We start from the raw sequence: 13,913 nt of genomic DNA, 5'->3' as shown, positions 1-13,913 counted from the left end.
TAGAGGCCATTTTTCCCCGGGTTGGCCTTTTTTGGGCACCATGGTCCCTTTTTTGAAGCAATGTTTTATGGCCGGATGCCCTTCCTGCTGCCAACCCAGTTGGTAGCCTCTTGCGACACACAGGGAATTACCAGTGAACTGGTACTCAATTTGCCGACCTCTGAAGGATGACAGGCTGAGTCAATCCCACTGGCCTTAATTCAGCGATCGACCGGGATCCCAAGTCGGCACCCTAACCTCTAAGCCAACACTAGGCTTGGACTAAAAACGATATATAACACGATATCTCAAAAAGTTGTGGACGGATTCAGAAGAAACTTGGTATACAGATTGGGTATATGACAAGGAAGAATTGATTCGATTTTGGTGAAGATTCATATCTGATAATTTTTATGTGATTCTTCACCATTGAGTGATGGTGCTAAAAAGGATATATAGCACGATATATCAAAACGTTGTGGACGGATTCGGACAAAATTTGGTGGATGGGTTGGTTAGATGACAAGAACAAGCCATTTAGATTTTTATTCAGATCAGCAGATCTGGCCTATCAGTGGGATACAAACCGTAAACTGTTCAGCCTTGCATCGGTTTGTGCTTTACTGAGTGCCATTCTAGTTCATTTTGTAAATGCTCAGTTGTAAATCGTATTGTGTGTTCACATGAGGAATTTTCCATTTTGTTTTATTCAGATTCGAGTTCTTCAGATGAAGATCAGAGCAAGAGTGTTAAAACAAAGCTTCCTATTAAAGGAAAAAGTCTCCAACCATCAGTTTCTACAAAGAAAACTGAAGCAGAGGACAGCAGTTCCTCTGACAGTAGTGATTCTACAGATGCTGCAAAAAGTACAACACAGACAAAGTTGACAGGCAGCAATAATAAATTGCAGGCTCCTGCAAATGCTTTGAAACAAAGCAGCTCGGAGTCTGAGACTTCAAGTGACGAGGATAACAGCACAACCAAGACTGTGAAAAAGAAAGGCCAATTGGAAAGCAAAAAAAAGGTTTCAGTGAAGCAAACGCTTGTAAAAGCTGTTCCGGCAACCAACAAAAAAGCTGTTCCGGCAAACAACAAAAAAGCTGTTTCAGCAACCAATAAAAAAGCTATTTCAGCCACCAACAAAAAAGCTGCTTTGGCAACCAACAAAAAAGCTGTTTCAGCAACCAACAAAAAAGCTGCTTTGGCAACCAATAAAAACAGCAGTTCCAGCTCATCTGATACTTCCAGTGATGAGGAGAATGACTTGAAGTCTCCACAAGCACCTGTAAAGTCAAAGCAGAAGAATGTCGTACCAGCAAAAACCAAACAGGTAGGCAAGGTCGTGGCAAAATCTGCGGCTAAGAAGAGCAGCTCTGATTCCGATAGCTCGAGTAGTGATGAAGATGAAGATCCAAAAACTAAGGGAAAGCCTGTTTGTGCCGTGAAAAGTGAAGCAAAAATTCCAGACACGCCTTCTTTGAAAGTCAAGGGTCAAGGAAAATCTATTGCTAAAAGTAAAATGACCACAAAGAAGGATGACGAAAGTGGCTCTGAGGATGATGCCAAGCCAGCGAAGAATGACAAGTCAACTTCCAAGCAACCTTCAAGCAAGAAGTCCTCTGTAAGTAAGGCTGTTGAAAATGACAGCACCTCTTCAGATAGTTCAAGTAGTGAGGAAGAGAAGACTCTGCCAATTGAAGTTAATAAAAAAGCTTTGAAGAACAAGGGTGGCCATGGTCCAGTTGGGAAGGGGAAGGAATCGGCATCAAAAAAGTCTGTTTTGCAGAAACCCGGTACAAAAGATGAAAAGGAAAGTTCCGATTCTGACAGTTCTAGCGATGAAGGGAAAAATGAAGTTGAAAGTAAAAAAGGGGCTATAAAATCTAAGTGCTCAAAGGAAAAGTTGGCTGGGAAGCAAACGGTAGGGAAAGGAACACCTGCAAAACCCCCAATGGCTTCCAATAAACCAAGCAGCTCTAGCTCGTCTGAAAGCTCAAGTGAAGAGGATGTGTCAAAGGCTCAAGTTGCTGCAAAGGGGAAAGCAGCGACCCAATCAAAGAAGACTGAGCCTGCAGCAGCCAAATCAGCAGGCACGGCAATTATTCCAAAGACTGTGGCAAAGGATAGTAGCTCAGATTCTGACAGCTCGAGCAGTGATGACAATGAAAAACAGAATGTAAAAAATGTGAAAGGAACACCAGCTACTGTACAAAGAACAGCTTCTTCTAAGACTTTGAACAAACCTGTTGAGAAAGCTCAGCCCACAGGAAAATCTCCAGTGCAAAATAAGGGAAAATCAGAAGAGAGTAGCTCCGATTCGAGTAGCTCAGAAGATGATGCTGGGCCAACAAAAACTGTCAAGAATGGTGTTGCTAAAGCGAATGCTGCAAAAGCGATTAAAGTGGATGCTGCAAAAGCGATTAAAGTGGATGCTGCAAAAGCGATTAAAGCGAATGCTGCAAAAGGCAGCAGTTCATCTGACAGCTCAAGCAGTGAGGAAGAGGATAGTGTGCAGCAAAAAGGGAATTCGTCAAAAAACGGAGCTAAAAACACAAAATGTCAGACCCCTCCTCAAGCCCCAGGTAAAAAGCAAGCATCAATCAACAAAACGAAAAATGCCGAGCATAAAGCAAAAGTTGCCGAAAAGAAAGAAATGACCGAGGACAGTAGTTCAGATTCGGATAGTGAGGAAGGAAAACAAAAAACATCAACTCCTGCTCCACAGGTAGCTTCTCATGCAAAATCGAAAGCTGCGGAAAGCAGCTCGGATTCTGAAAGCTCTAGTGCCAGTGAGGAAGTGGAGAAAAAGGAGAAGACTACAAAAAAGGCAAAACCGGATACTTCAAAAGAACAAGTTAATGGTAAGCCGGTTGTGTTTTGAGCATTTTGTTCAAAAATCGATGCAGATATGTTGGTATTGCTCATTTTAAAAAGCCTCCTTTTGGAGTTTTTTCCTTCCCCAACCCTTAATTGTTTGTGTGCACCTGGTATCAAATAGTATTGTTGGAACATTGCACTCGTTTTGACAAAACTTGGTTTGATTTTTATTTGTCCCTTAGTGGTTTCACCGGAGGGGACTTGGTTTGTTCTCTGTCCATCTGTCCGTCCCACCTGTGGTTTTCCAGATTTTTTTTTCGCATACCCTTTAACATATTCAACTGAAACTTGACACATGGCTTTACTATCATAAGATGCAGAACACGTTTGAGTTTCAGGACGTTTTTTCGAAAATTTTCATGGAGTTATGCACTTTTTGGTCATAACATGTAGGGAACATGTATTGCAAAGCAATTCTCCCTCTTGTTTTATTTTTATTCGGTGAGCTTGCATGTGTGTCACCAAATTTATAGATATTGTTGTACCTAAGTTGATTGGACACATTTAATAATCAATCCCACAGTAATGACCTGTTACGCAATTGGATGAAACCAGATATCCAAAGGTTGTGGGGTTGGATGTGTGGGAGTGCAGGCCAGGGTTATCGTGCCGGTATTTTTGTAGACCTATCAGACAGCATCTTGTGCCAGCTGGTTTTTTTTATCTGTGATCAAATAGCATCATGGAAGTTCCTCTCGGCTTTGAGTTCTTTAATCTCGGAAGAAAAAAAACCTTAACCATGTTCCATGTTCTACCATGTTCTGCATTTGCACCAGAGATTGCTAACTCGTGCCAAGACTTGTTTTGTGTGGTATATTTTGTGTAGGATTGGTGTGTTTGTGTGTCGACGATGCATTGCTGACATTGTTTTATATTCATACAGTGGAGAAACAGACTGTTTTGGGTTTGTTTTTGTTTTTTTTGTATACAAAGTCGGATTGTGGAAGTCAGGATGCAACAGGACGAGAGAGAGAGAGAGAGAGAGAGAGAGAGAGAGAGAGAGAGAGAGAGAGAGAGAGAGAGAGAGAGAGAGAGAGATAGAGATAGAGATAGATAGATAGATAGATAGATAGATATAGATATAGATATAGATATAGATATAGATAGATAGATATATAGATAGATAGATAGATAGATATATAGATAGATATAGATAGATATAGATAGATATAGATAGATATAGATAGATAGATATAGATAGATAGATATAGATAGATAGATAGATAGATAGATATAGATAGATAGATATACCAACAGGAGAGCCGAAGGCCAAGACAGAGGAAGTTGGACAAACAATCTGTGGGGTAGGAGAGGATGCATTTGGTGGACAAGAAGGATGCAGGAGGAAACTCTCAGGAGGGAAAACAGCCAATTTGGAAGGAGGGATTGGGGTGGTTTGAGGGGTGGGGGTTTACAAGGGCAGTAAAATCATGGTTTTGGATTGGTGATGATCTGAGATGGTGGTGAACAGCCGTCTTGAAGACCTGGAGGGAAGAATGAGATTGAAGAGGATGTGGAAGTTGGTTCCACTGGCAGGAAGAAAGAGTAACAATTGAGTGGAGGTGAGCAGTGATTCTGGATTTAGGTAATTTCACCAAAAGGGGGGTGATGGTGGACCTGGTTGTGCCCTGTAGAGACTTGGGGGAAAGTGGGTATGGAGGTGGCAAAGTGCTGAAAGAGCAGAGGGTGGAAGACCAGAAAGGAGGCAGTAGAAGACAGAGACCACTGACCTGTCTGCGATGGCAAAGTGATAGATCCATAGATGCAGCTTCATTGTGGGAGATTCCAATAATTTGAAAGCTTTGATTTTAATGGCCTTAGCTGAGCAAAATCTGAGATAGGGGAGCCAGCCCAGAGGTTAGAGCAGTACTCCATTAAGCTTCAGATGAAAGCCTTGTCTGTGGATCGGAGTTCAGGTTTGCCAAGGAAGGACTTTGTACGACGGAGGATGCCCAGTTGGTGGCAGGCTTTGGAGGTCAATTTTGAAATATGGTTTGCCCAAGAAAGATCATGGCTGATAGTGCGACCCAGGAGTTTGATTGAATGAATTTCTTCAAGAGGATTGTTCAGAAAGTAGATGGAAGGGTTTGCATAACTGTTCTTTTGGAGAGAGAGTGAGAGTGTGAGATTTGTCAAGATTGAAAGACATATTCCAAGTGTTTGACCAGCTTGTGATTTATTTCAACGTCTGAAGAGAGGGCAGAGGCTGCAGCCTGCCTGTCTGAAGGATGAGGGAGGTCACAGCAGAGGGTGGTCATCAGCAAATAGATAAAGGGGATTCCCCAGAGTCAGAGAGATCATAGATGACGATCACGATTTTTATTGTATTGATTCACGTTCCAATCGCATGTATTTTACTGACGTAATACACATACATGATGGATGTGTTTGCATGCTAATAGATGTACTCTGTTGAAAAAAGATAACGTGTAATAGAGGGTTTCTGCACATGCATGCGAAGCATTCTGGGGCAGTTTGCTTCATTTCAAAATTTCCGTATTTTGAACGATTTGCCTTTTTGTGGCATAAATATTTATCCCTTGTTCTGGATATGAATAAATACAATTCTCAATTCCTCGTTCACTCCACATAATTCACCTATAGTCGTGGCCAAAAATATTGGCACCCTTGCACTTTTTTCAAATAATGGACCATTTCTTCCAGAAATTGTTGAAATTTAAAAATCTTTTGGTATCCACAAATGTATTTCTTTGGTTTGCAGTAGAACAAAACAAAAAAAAGTTGAAAAAATTACTAAATCTTAGCTTGTTCCACCCACAAATCCTAAAATGGCCCGGACAATATTATTGGCACCTTTTAGAAGTTGTTAGAAATAATTAGATTTCAAGTAGGTGATTCTCCTTTACTTTGGAATTGAACTCACCTGTGGTGAGTTGCAGGTGCCTCCAATATAAACATAGGGGCAATACCCCTGCCGCTCACCTGGTAGAATAAACAGTATACTGCACTGACTAAAGGTATTTTAAACCAATTTCAATGATTGCTGGAAGACAGGGCAGCATGTAGAATCATACGAACATAATCATAAGACTTTAAATAAACAAAGAAAAAAATACCTATTTTGGGGGCAACTCCAATATACCCCATATCCCTCCTAAGACCCTAATTTTTCTAATGCCTTGAACAAACATCGGTACATAATGGGTGATTAATGTTGTGGTGAATTTTAATCGCAATTGCTTGTGTAGTTTCTGAGAAGAAGTTATTTGAAAAAAAGTGCAAGGGTGCCAATATTTTTGGCCACGACTGTATTTACTTACAATTCACAGTTGACTCCACATTATTATCCAGAATAAAAAAAATTCTGAGCATCGTATATGAGAACAAGTTGTTGTATAAATAATAATGTTGCAGTAATTCGTTTTTTTAACATTCTGCACACATTAACATAAAATGTTTCCAAAATCGTGTTTTTTGTCATTGTTCCGATTCAAAGCAATTTTTGCAGGAAAGGTGCACAAGAAGAAAGGGCATAGTGAAGATGTAAGTGAAACCACCCCTGTGAGGACTGCTAATCAGCCAGAAACACCTCACACCTTACCAAAGGTTAACAAGGTGATTAAAGAATCTCTGCTGTTGCTTGACTCTAAGACTGCCAATGTACTTTGCTTTTGTATTTTACAGGCACAGAGTAATTTTACTCTGCTCTTCAGTGTATTGTTGTGCAGCATGGTGTTCAAATTCAACCGGAATGCCTTTTTCACTGATCTGCCAAGTAGTTTTATTAATTTAGCAAATATCAGCTTTATTAATCCATTCTTATGTCCTCGTGTCCAAATCAAGGTCGCCTGATGAAGTTTGCTCTGATTTGGCAAAATAAAACTTGACAAAAGACCAGGACAAATCAAAATTAACGCAAATGCACACAAACCTGATCTCAAATAATTTCCTTTTCTAAATAGTTGAGAAGGCAAGGCCAAGCCATTTAACCAAGTGGTAATTGCACCAAGGATAGTTTAATCAATTTTGGAGCAAATAAAGCCAAAGGAAAAGCTTGACGAAAGGGTGAACGATCTGCAGCTCTGCAGCCTCCCTCTGCCTTGATGAGCTCCAGTAAGCACAGGGCTCTGCCCTGCTCCCAATGCTGCGTCATCTCAAAAAAAAAATTTTTTGTACACCAGATCGAGGAACGTGTAAGAGCTAACATGGATCACAAAAAGACAAACTGACACATGAAACATATGATAAAGGGAGCGGGAGACAAGATGGGGAGATAGAGGGAACCACACAAGTACAACAGTAGAAAAAACGGGGACATCGGGAGGGAGAGGGCTTGGGGGGAGGAGGCATGGGAAGGGGGGTTGGGGTGGAAGACGAGGTATAAAATGGGAAGGTGGAAGAGGTATAAAAGGTTTGGAAGAGGTTCCACCATGGGAAGGTGGAAGAGGTATAAAACACATGGACACTGCAAGGACTTCCAGGAAAGAAGTCGGTATTTCAAAAAAGTGGATCTGGGGTGAATTACCGGGGGTAAAAAAAGATCAAGGTTTTGGATGGGGGAAGATAGGAGATGGTGGTGGACAGCTGTTTTAAAGACCTGGAGGGAGGAGTGGGATTGAAGAGAGTGAGGGAGTTTGTTCCAGAGGCGGGAGTAAAGAGGAATGAAAGAGTGAAGGTGAGCAGAGAGTCTTGATTTTGGCAATTTCACCAGAAGAGGGTTGTTGGCAGATCTTGTGCGACCTGTAGGAATATTTGGGGGACAGAGCACAGATAGAGCTGGGGGAGCAAGGCCGGAGAGGAGTCGGTAGAAGACAGAAAGACCACCTACCTGCTTGTGGTGAGTGAGTGAAAGGCCCTCACAATCAGCTTCATCGCGGGAGATTCCAATGATTCTGAAAGCTATGGTTTCAAAAGCGTGACGCCGAGCATGTAATGTAATTGTTACAGACATGTAATTGTTACAGACACGACTTTGATGTAAAGGTGGGCCGAGCGGAATGGCCGTCGTGTCCGCACAAATTACCCGATTGTACTCGAACGTTGACGGAGCCGCGCTACGCTGGATCAATAAGGAAAAAGAAGACACACGGCTGGATTATAATGACAGACACCAATGTTTCGATTCTCAATTATATTCGTACGGAAAAGGTTAGATTACAGGGGCTAGAGGTAAAGCACAGAAAAGGTGGGCACTTAGACACAGGCTTATCTTAACCCCGGACAGACGACAGGTAAACGGGACAACGGCTGACTCACACGGGGATTGATGGCCAGGAAAGGCAAGTAGCGATGGCTCAAGGTGCACTCTTGGCTCAAGGCAGGGTACAGTCCGGTCCAAAGATGCGGGGAGGTCACAGCGCTCGGAGGTAACGTTCTTTCCCAGGCGGGTTCGCTTCCTCTCCGCGATCGCAGGCAACGTTCTTTCTCAGGCGGGGCGCCTCTGACTCAGCGCGCGCAGGTACTTCTTTCTCTTCAGCTGGGGGGCGCATCTGTGCCTGTGCCTGTGCCTGTGAGGTGCCTGTGCCTGTGAGGCAGGAGCACCAGCCCAGAGGGGAGGGCAGTATTACATTGAGCTGCGGATGAAAGCCTTGTATGTGGTGAGGAGCTCAGGTGTGCCAAGGAAGGACTTCGCACGACGGAGGATGCCCAATCGTCGACTGGCTTTGGAAGCCAGCTTGGAAATGTGGTTTTCCCATGAAAGATCATGGCAGATCGTGAGACCCATAAGCTTCAGTGACAGAACTTCTTGGAGAGGATTTTTTTTTTTTTTTTTTTTTTTTTTTTGTATACAAGATCGAGGCTCGTGAAAGAGCGAACATTAATCACACAGAAAGACAAACAGACACATAAAACAAATAACATCGGGAGCGTTAGAGAGAGGGGGAAGGACACAAACACAACATTTGAGAGCAGGGACCGAGAGACATGGAGACATCAAGAGAACTGTGGGAGGGAGAGGGCTTTGGGGGGAAGGCATGGGAAGGGGGGGGGGGGGGGTTTGGGGGAGGTATAAAACATATGGACACTGCCAGGACTTCCAGGAAAGAAGTTGGAATTTCAAACAAGGTGGATCTGGGGTGAATTAGTGGGGGTAGAAAAGATCAAGGTTTTGGATGGGGGAAGATAAGAGATGGTGGTGAACAGCTGTTTTAAAGACCTGGAGGGAGGAGTGTGATTGAAGTGAGTGTGGGAGTTTGTTCCAGAGGTGGGAGAAAAGAGGAATGAAAGAGTGAAGGTGAGCAGAGAGCCGAGATTTCGGCAGTTTAACCATCAGAGGGTGGCTGGCAGATCTTGTGCGACCTGTAGGAATATTTGGGGGACAGAGCACAGAGAGAGCTGGGGGAGCAAGGCCGGAGAGGAGTCGGTAGAAGACAGAAAGACCACCTACCTGCCTGCGGTGAGTGAGTCAAAGGCCCTCAGAGATAGCTTCATCGCGGGAGATTCCAATGATTCTGAAAGCTTTGGATTCAACAGCGTGAAGCCGAGCCAGGTGTGAGGCAGGAGCACCAGCCCATAGGGGAGAACAGTATTCCATTGAGCTGCGGATGAAAGCCTTGTATGTGGTGAGGAGCTCAGGTGTGTGGTGAGGAGCTCACTTTCTCCCACTTTCTCTCTTTCTCCCACTTTCTCTCTTTCTCCCACTTTCTCTCTTTCTCCCACTTTCTCCCACTTTCTCTCTTTCTCCCACTTTCTCTCTTTCTCCCACTTTCTCCCACTTTCTCTCTTTCTCCCACTTTCTCTCTTTCTCCCACTTTCTCTCTTTCTCCCACTTTCTCTCTTTCTCCCACTTTCTCCCACTTTCTCTCTTTCTCCCACTTTCTCCCACTTTCTCTCTTTCTCCCACTTTCTCCCACTTTCTCTCTTTCTCCCACTTTCTCCCACTTTCTCTCTTTCTCCCACTTTCTCTCTTTCTCCCACTTTCTCTCTTTCTCCCACTTTCTCTCTTTCTCCCACTTTCTCTCTTTCTCCCACTTTCTCCCACTTTCTCTCTTTCTCTCACTTTCTCCCACTTTCTCCCACTTTCTCCCACTTTCTCTCACTTTCTCCCACTTTCTCTCTTTCTCCCACTTTCTCTCTTTCTCCCACTTTCTCCCACTTTTTAATGCCACTTGAGGATTGTTGAGAAAGTAGATGGGAGGGTTGTCCAGTCGGTCTTTTCGGAGAGACATAGTAAGTGTGAGATTTGTCAGGATTGAAAGACATGTTCCACTTGTTTGACCAGTCTGTGATTTTGTCCAGGTCTGCAGAGAGTGAGGAGACTGCAGATTGCCAATCTGAGGTGTGAGGTATGGAGCGGCAGAGAGTGGTCATCAGCAAAGAGATAGAGAGGATTTTCCAGAGAGTCGGAGAGATCATTGATGAAGACCAGAAAAAGCACAGGGCCGAGAATACTGCCTTGGGGTATTCCAGCCTGAACAGGAAGGGGAGATGAGAGAAATCCATTCAGGGCCACACGTTGACTACGACCAGAGAGGAAGTCCGCAAGCCATGCGTGGATTTCCATGGATACCACAGGAGGAGAGTTTGGTGAGCAGAGCGGGGTGCCAGACTGTATCGAATGCACGTGATATATCAAGGGAGACAGCTCTGATTTCCTGTTTGGCATTGAGGACCTCCATCCATTGTTGAGACGGCAGAAGCAGCTTGTAAATTTGCTGCACCTGATGTGGAGCTACCACTTGATTTGTGGGGTTCATCAGTGGTCTTCGCCTCTGTCTTTGCGCATGCACATGTTTTGGTGCCAATAACCATTGAAGTCCCTATTTCCAGCTGTCAATCTAATTTATTTTGTGGGAGAACTTTTCCTGCCCTCTTTTGCCACTTACTTTTAAATTGGGAAACTTCCTTACCTTATATTTTGCTTTCGTGTGTATTTTGGGTTTGGTTTCGGCTTTCACATTTTGCTTTTGTCTTCTTTCAAAGTACCTCCAGCATTGCTACGAAATGCCTGTTGAGCAAGCAATACCCATTGTTAAACATGTTAACATGGTGGTATAGCAGCAGTAATATTATGCATGTCATGTGACTACAGTTGCTCCAATAAGGTTCTCCTGTGGCTTTTAAATGATCCAGCTCGCACTTGCACGCAATTCCATTTGATGTAGTCATGACAAATCTGGCAAAAAACACACATGAGTTGATGGAAGTTAGAGATTCCACTGTGTGCTTCATGAAGAGTTGTCGAGCCATCACCAGCAGCTCAAACAAATTCCAACTTCCGGCTCTAATCCACAGGGGGCACTACTCCATCAGTGGCACTTCCATGACCCTGCAAGATCTGATGCTAAGCCACAGCCATGTGCTGCTTATGAATGAAGCTCTTATCTTGTTGGCTTTGGCCTGGTTTGTTTAATCTCTCTCCCCCACTCCCTGGGGCATTGTTATTATTATTATTATTATTATTTTTTTTATCACAATGCCTCTGATTTCATGGCATTATTGTTGATGAAGTGTCATGGGTTAATTACATTGCATTAAGGAAGGGCATCCGGCCCTAAAACATTGCTTCAAAAAGGGGACCGAAAAACAACAACAACCACGGTCCCTGAAAAAGGCCAACCCCCGCTTGCGGGGAAAAATGGCCTCTAAAGGTGGTTTTATTTTTGTTTGTTTGTTTTTTAAGGAAGGGTTATTGTTGATGAAGCATCTGTGTTGCTCTATATTTTCTTCGCCTATTTTAATGACCTCTCTTTTGCCACGTAGAAAACACAGAATACACCTTTTCGGCGTGTGGAAGATGACAAGGTGTTAATTGACCCCCGATTTGCCAACAATTCATTTGAAGCCAAGGTGCGTATCAACAATGATTGATTTATGAACTCGTTATTTGTGTTTGAGTGGTGTTGGCCACAAGTAAAATTGATACCTGCTTGTTTTAGCTCCCTTACCCACCAAATGCCACTCGTTTTCTTTAACAAAATGTACACGCCAGTATGTGGAGGAAATTAGACCTCATGCATACAGTCGGTTCCTATTTTGTTTCATTTATTATTTTTTTAATGCAAAATTCTTGTTTGTGGAAAAGTAAGATAATGAGAATTATTGGGCCATATCTGAGAATATATGGATATATCTGAGATCTGAGATATCTGAGAATATACCATATCCCAAACTGAGAATTGGGCCATATCCAAACTATATATGTGGCAGTATTGTTGATTTGCTTATCCGAAGACCAAAATGGTCTTGCAGTAAATTCTGATGCACTGGTCCATCCTTCTTTACCAACTGTAACTCGCCAATTTGCTTCTGCCTGTGTACCCACCGCCACTGACTATACACTCACTGCTGATCCTCTTCTTTTTTTTTTAATCCACATCATGAAAATGTCATTGTCACTGGAAAGTCCTTCAGATTACTTTGCAGTTGATCGATCTATGCACAACCATTCCATATGCACAACCATTCTATGCACATCCAGTTCCACAACCATTCGTCAGGCAGGCTGCTGCAGCATCCCTTTCTGGTAATCTGGAGCATATGGTCAACTACCTTGAACTTCTCTTTTCATGCGAGGAAACTACATTTTCTCACTTTGTCGCTCCGTAAGGCTGCTGGGCCATAGAAGTTCACGGTTCACGTTTCACGGTTCACGCGTGTAAAGAAAAATGGACAAACGTAGTATGACTTGCTCTGGGCCATAGAACGCCTTTCATGTTTCACGTGTCACGTTTCACGCGTGAAAGGCGGAATGAACATGCACACTTTTTCTATGCGTGAAGTAGAAAAGTAGACTCGCTAGACTACTAGACAAATTACCCTAGCCTAGATCATCACGACCAACACCACATTATCCAAATTAATAGGTACCAACCTGAGAGTAATGATGAGCTTTTGTTCTGCTTCGATCGATTTTCTCCAGTTTGTTTGACCTGGCTGTAGATGTTCCAGGACGAGGGTCTTCAAGGCATCGTAAGTCCTGTATGACATCCTGGTATAATTGAAAAACAGTTCTTCATCGGGATTGTCAAGCAGATAACGGAATGTTCGGTGGAATTCACCACGGGTTTCTCTCAGAAGGAAGTGCTCTCGGCTCCAAATTCTGTGCCTTTTTCTCTTCCTCCGTCTTAGTAGAAGCAGAATGAGGCAATCTTCTTCATCCGAAGAGTCCATGTTGACGGTTACTCGGCCAAAGCAGAACTGGCGCGCAACACGTGAACAGCCAAGCGTGAAATCCTATGGCCCAGGGTCCGATTGTTCACGTGAACCGTGAAACGTGAAACGTGAACCGTGAACTTCTATGGCCCAGCAGCCTAAGATCCAGCAGGCAAATACCTCAATTGATTTTTGTGGTCAGCCCTTCCGTTTTCCTCTTCCATGAGCTTTGATACCTGCATTCAAAATAAATGAAAACAGTCCTTAGGGCAGTGGAAAATTGGTGAATATATAGTGAACAAATTTGTGAAGCATTCCGGTGGTGATGAGTACTTAAAATGGTGGAAGGGAGGGGTCAAAGGTGTGACAATATGAGCAGATCTTGTGCTTCACCCTTCTGGCGGATGTTTCTGACCTTGTTCAGAGTCTGTTTATACATCAACTTAAATTGCAGGTTGAATTAAAGGGAACCTGCTGAGAAGGCAGAGATCTCCACTGAGAATTACCACGGACCACCACCCTAAACCTGCATTGCACAATGAATGGTTGCATGGATTTATCACATATTCAGCCAAATGCAATATTACAAAAATACTGAAGTTCATTTAAAATATATTTTAAAATTCAAATGAACTCCAATGTACCATATAAAATGCCTTGGAGGCAATGACTGGTTCTGTAGATGGACTTGCCTCTTTAAACAATGCATTGTCTAGTTCCGTCAAGTCGTGTCCGACTTCTGGTGTCATTCATGATCAGATTTTTCCAAACATTCCTATCCTGCACTACTTCCTGAAGCTCTGGCAGGGACAGCTTGGTTGCTTCCTTTACCCCGTGCATGCAGCACATATAAGGTCTGCGTGGTTGATTCACGTGCTGGTTGATTTCTCTTTCATTCACGGCGTGGTTGATTTCTCCAGACTTTAGTTTTCTGCCCATGTGTCCAATGTATGACAGTTTCTGTCTTGATATAAACACTTCCAATGCACATGGTGGTCTAA

General features: G+C 43.3%; 1 protein-coding gene across 6 annotated transcripts in view; it reads left to right on the top strand.

Moving 5' to 3' along the window:
* NOLC1 (nucleolar and coiled-body phosphoprotein 1) overlaps positions 1-13,913 on the top strand; it is a 66,038-nt gene that overhangs the window by 38,138 nt on the left and 13,987 nt on the right. For 2 of the 6 annotated variants that reach the window (XM_068124546.2, XM_078783325.1), the window contains exons 7-9: positions 693-2,840; positions 6,326-6,432; positions 11,521-11,607. In XM_068124546.2, the coding sequence (XP_067980647.2) occupies positions 693-2,840; positions 6,326-6,432; positions 11,521-11,607 (2,342 nt within the window). Of the gene's footprint in view, positions 1-692; positions 2,841-6,313; positions 6,433-11,520; positions 11,608-13,366; positions 13,901-13,913 lie in introns of those variants that run through there. The other 4 variants (XM_068124545.2, XM_068124547.2, XM_078783326.1 and 1 more) reach the window with 3 other exon arrangements.

This window comes from Myxine glutinosa, chromosome 8 (genome assembly GCF_964187855.1).
Source record: "Myxine glutinosa chromosome 8, kmMyxGlut1.1, whole genome shotgun sequence".
NCBI classification, from domain to species: domain Eukaryota; kingdom Metazoa; phylum Chordata; class Myxini; order Myxiniformes; family Myxinidae; genus Myxine; species Myxine glutinosa.
The sequence above is the reverse complement of the archived record's forward strand: the minus strand, read 5'-3'. Positions and strand labels throughout refer to the sequence as shown.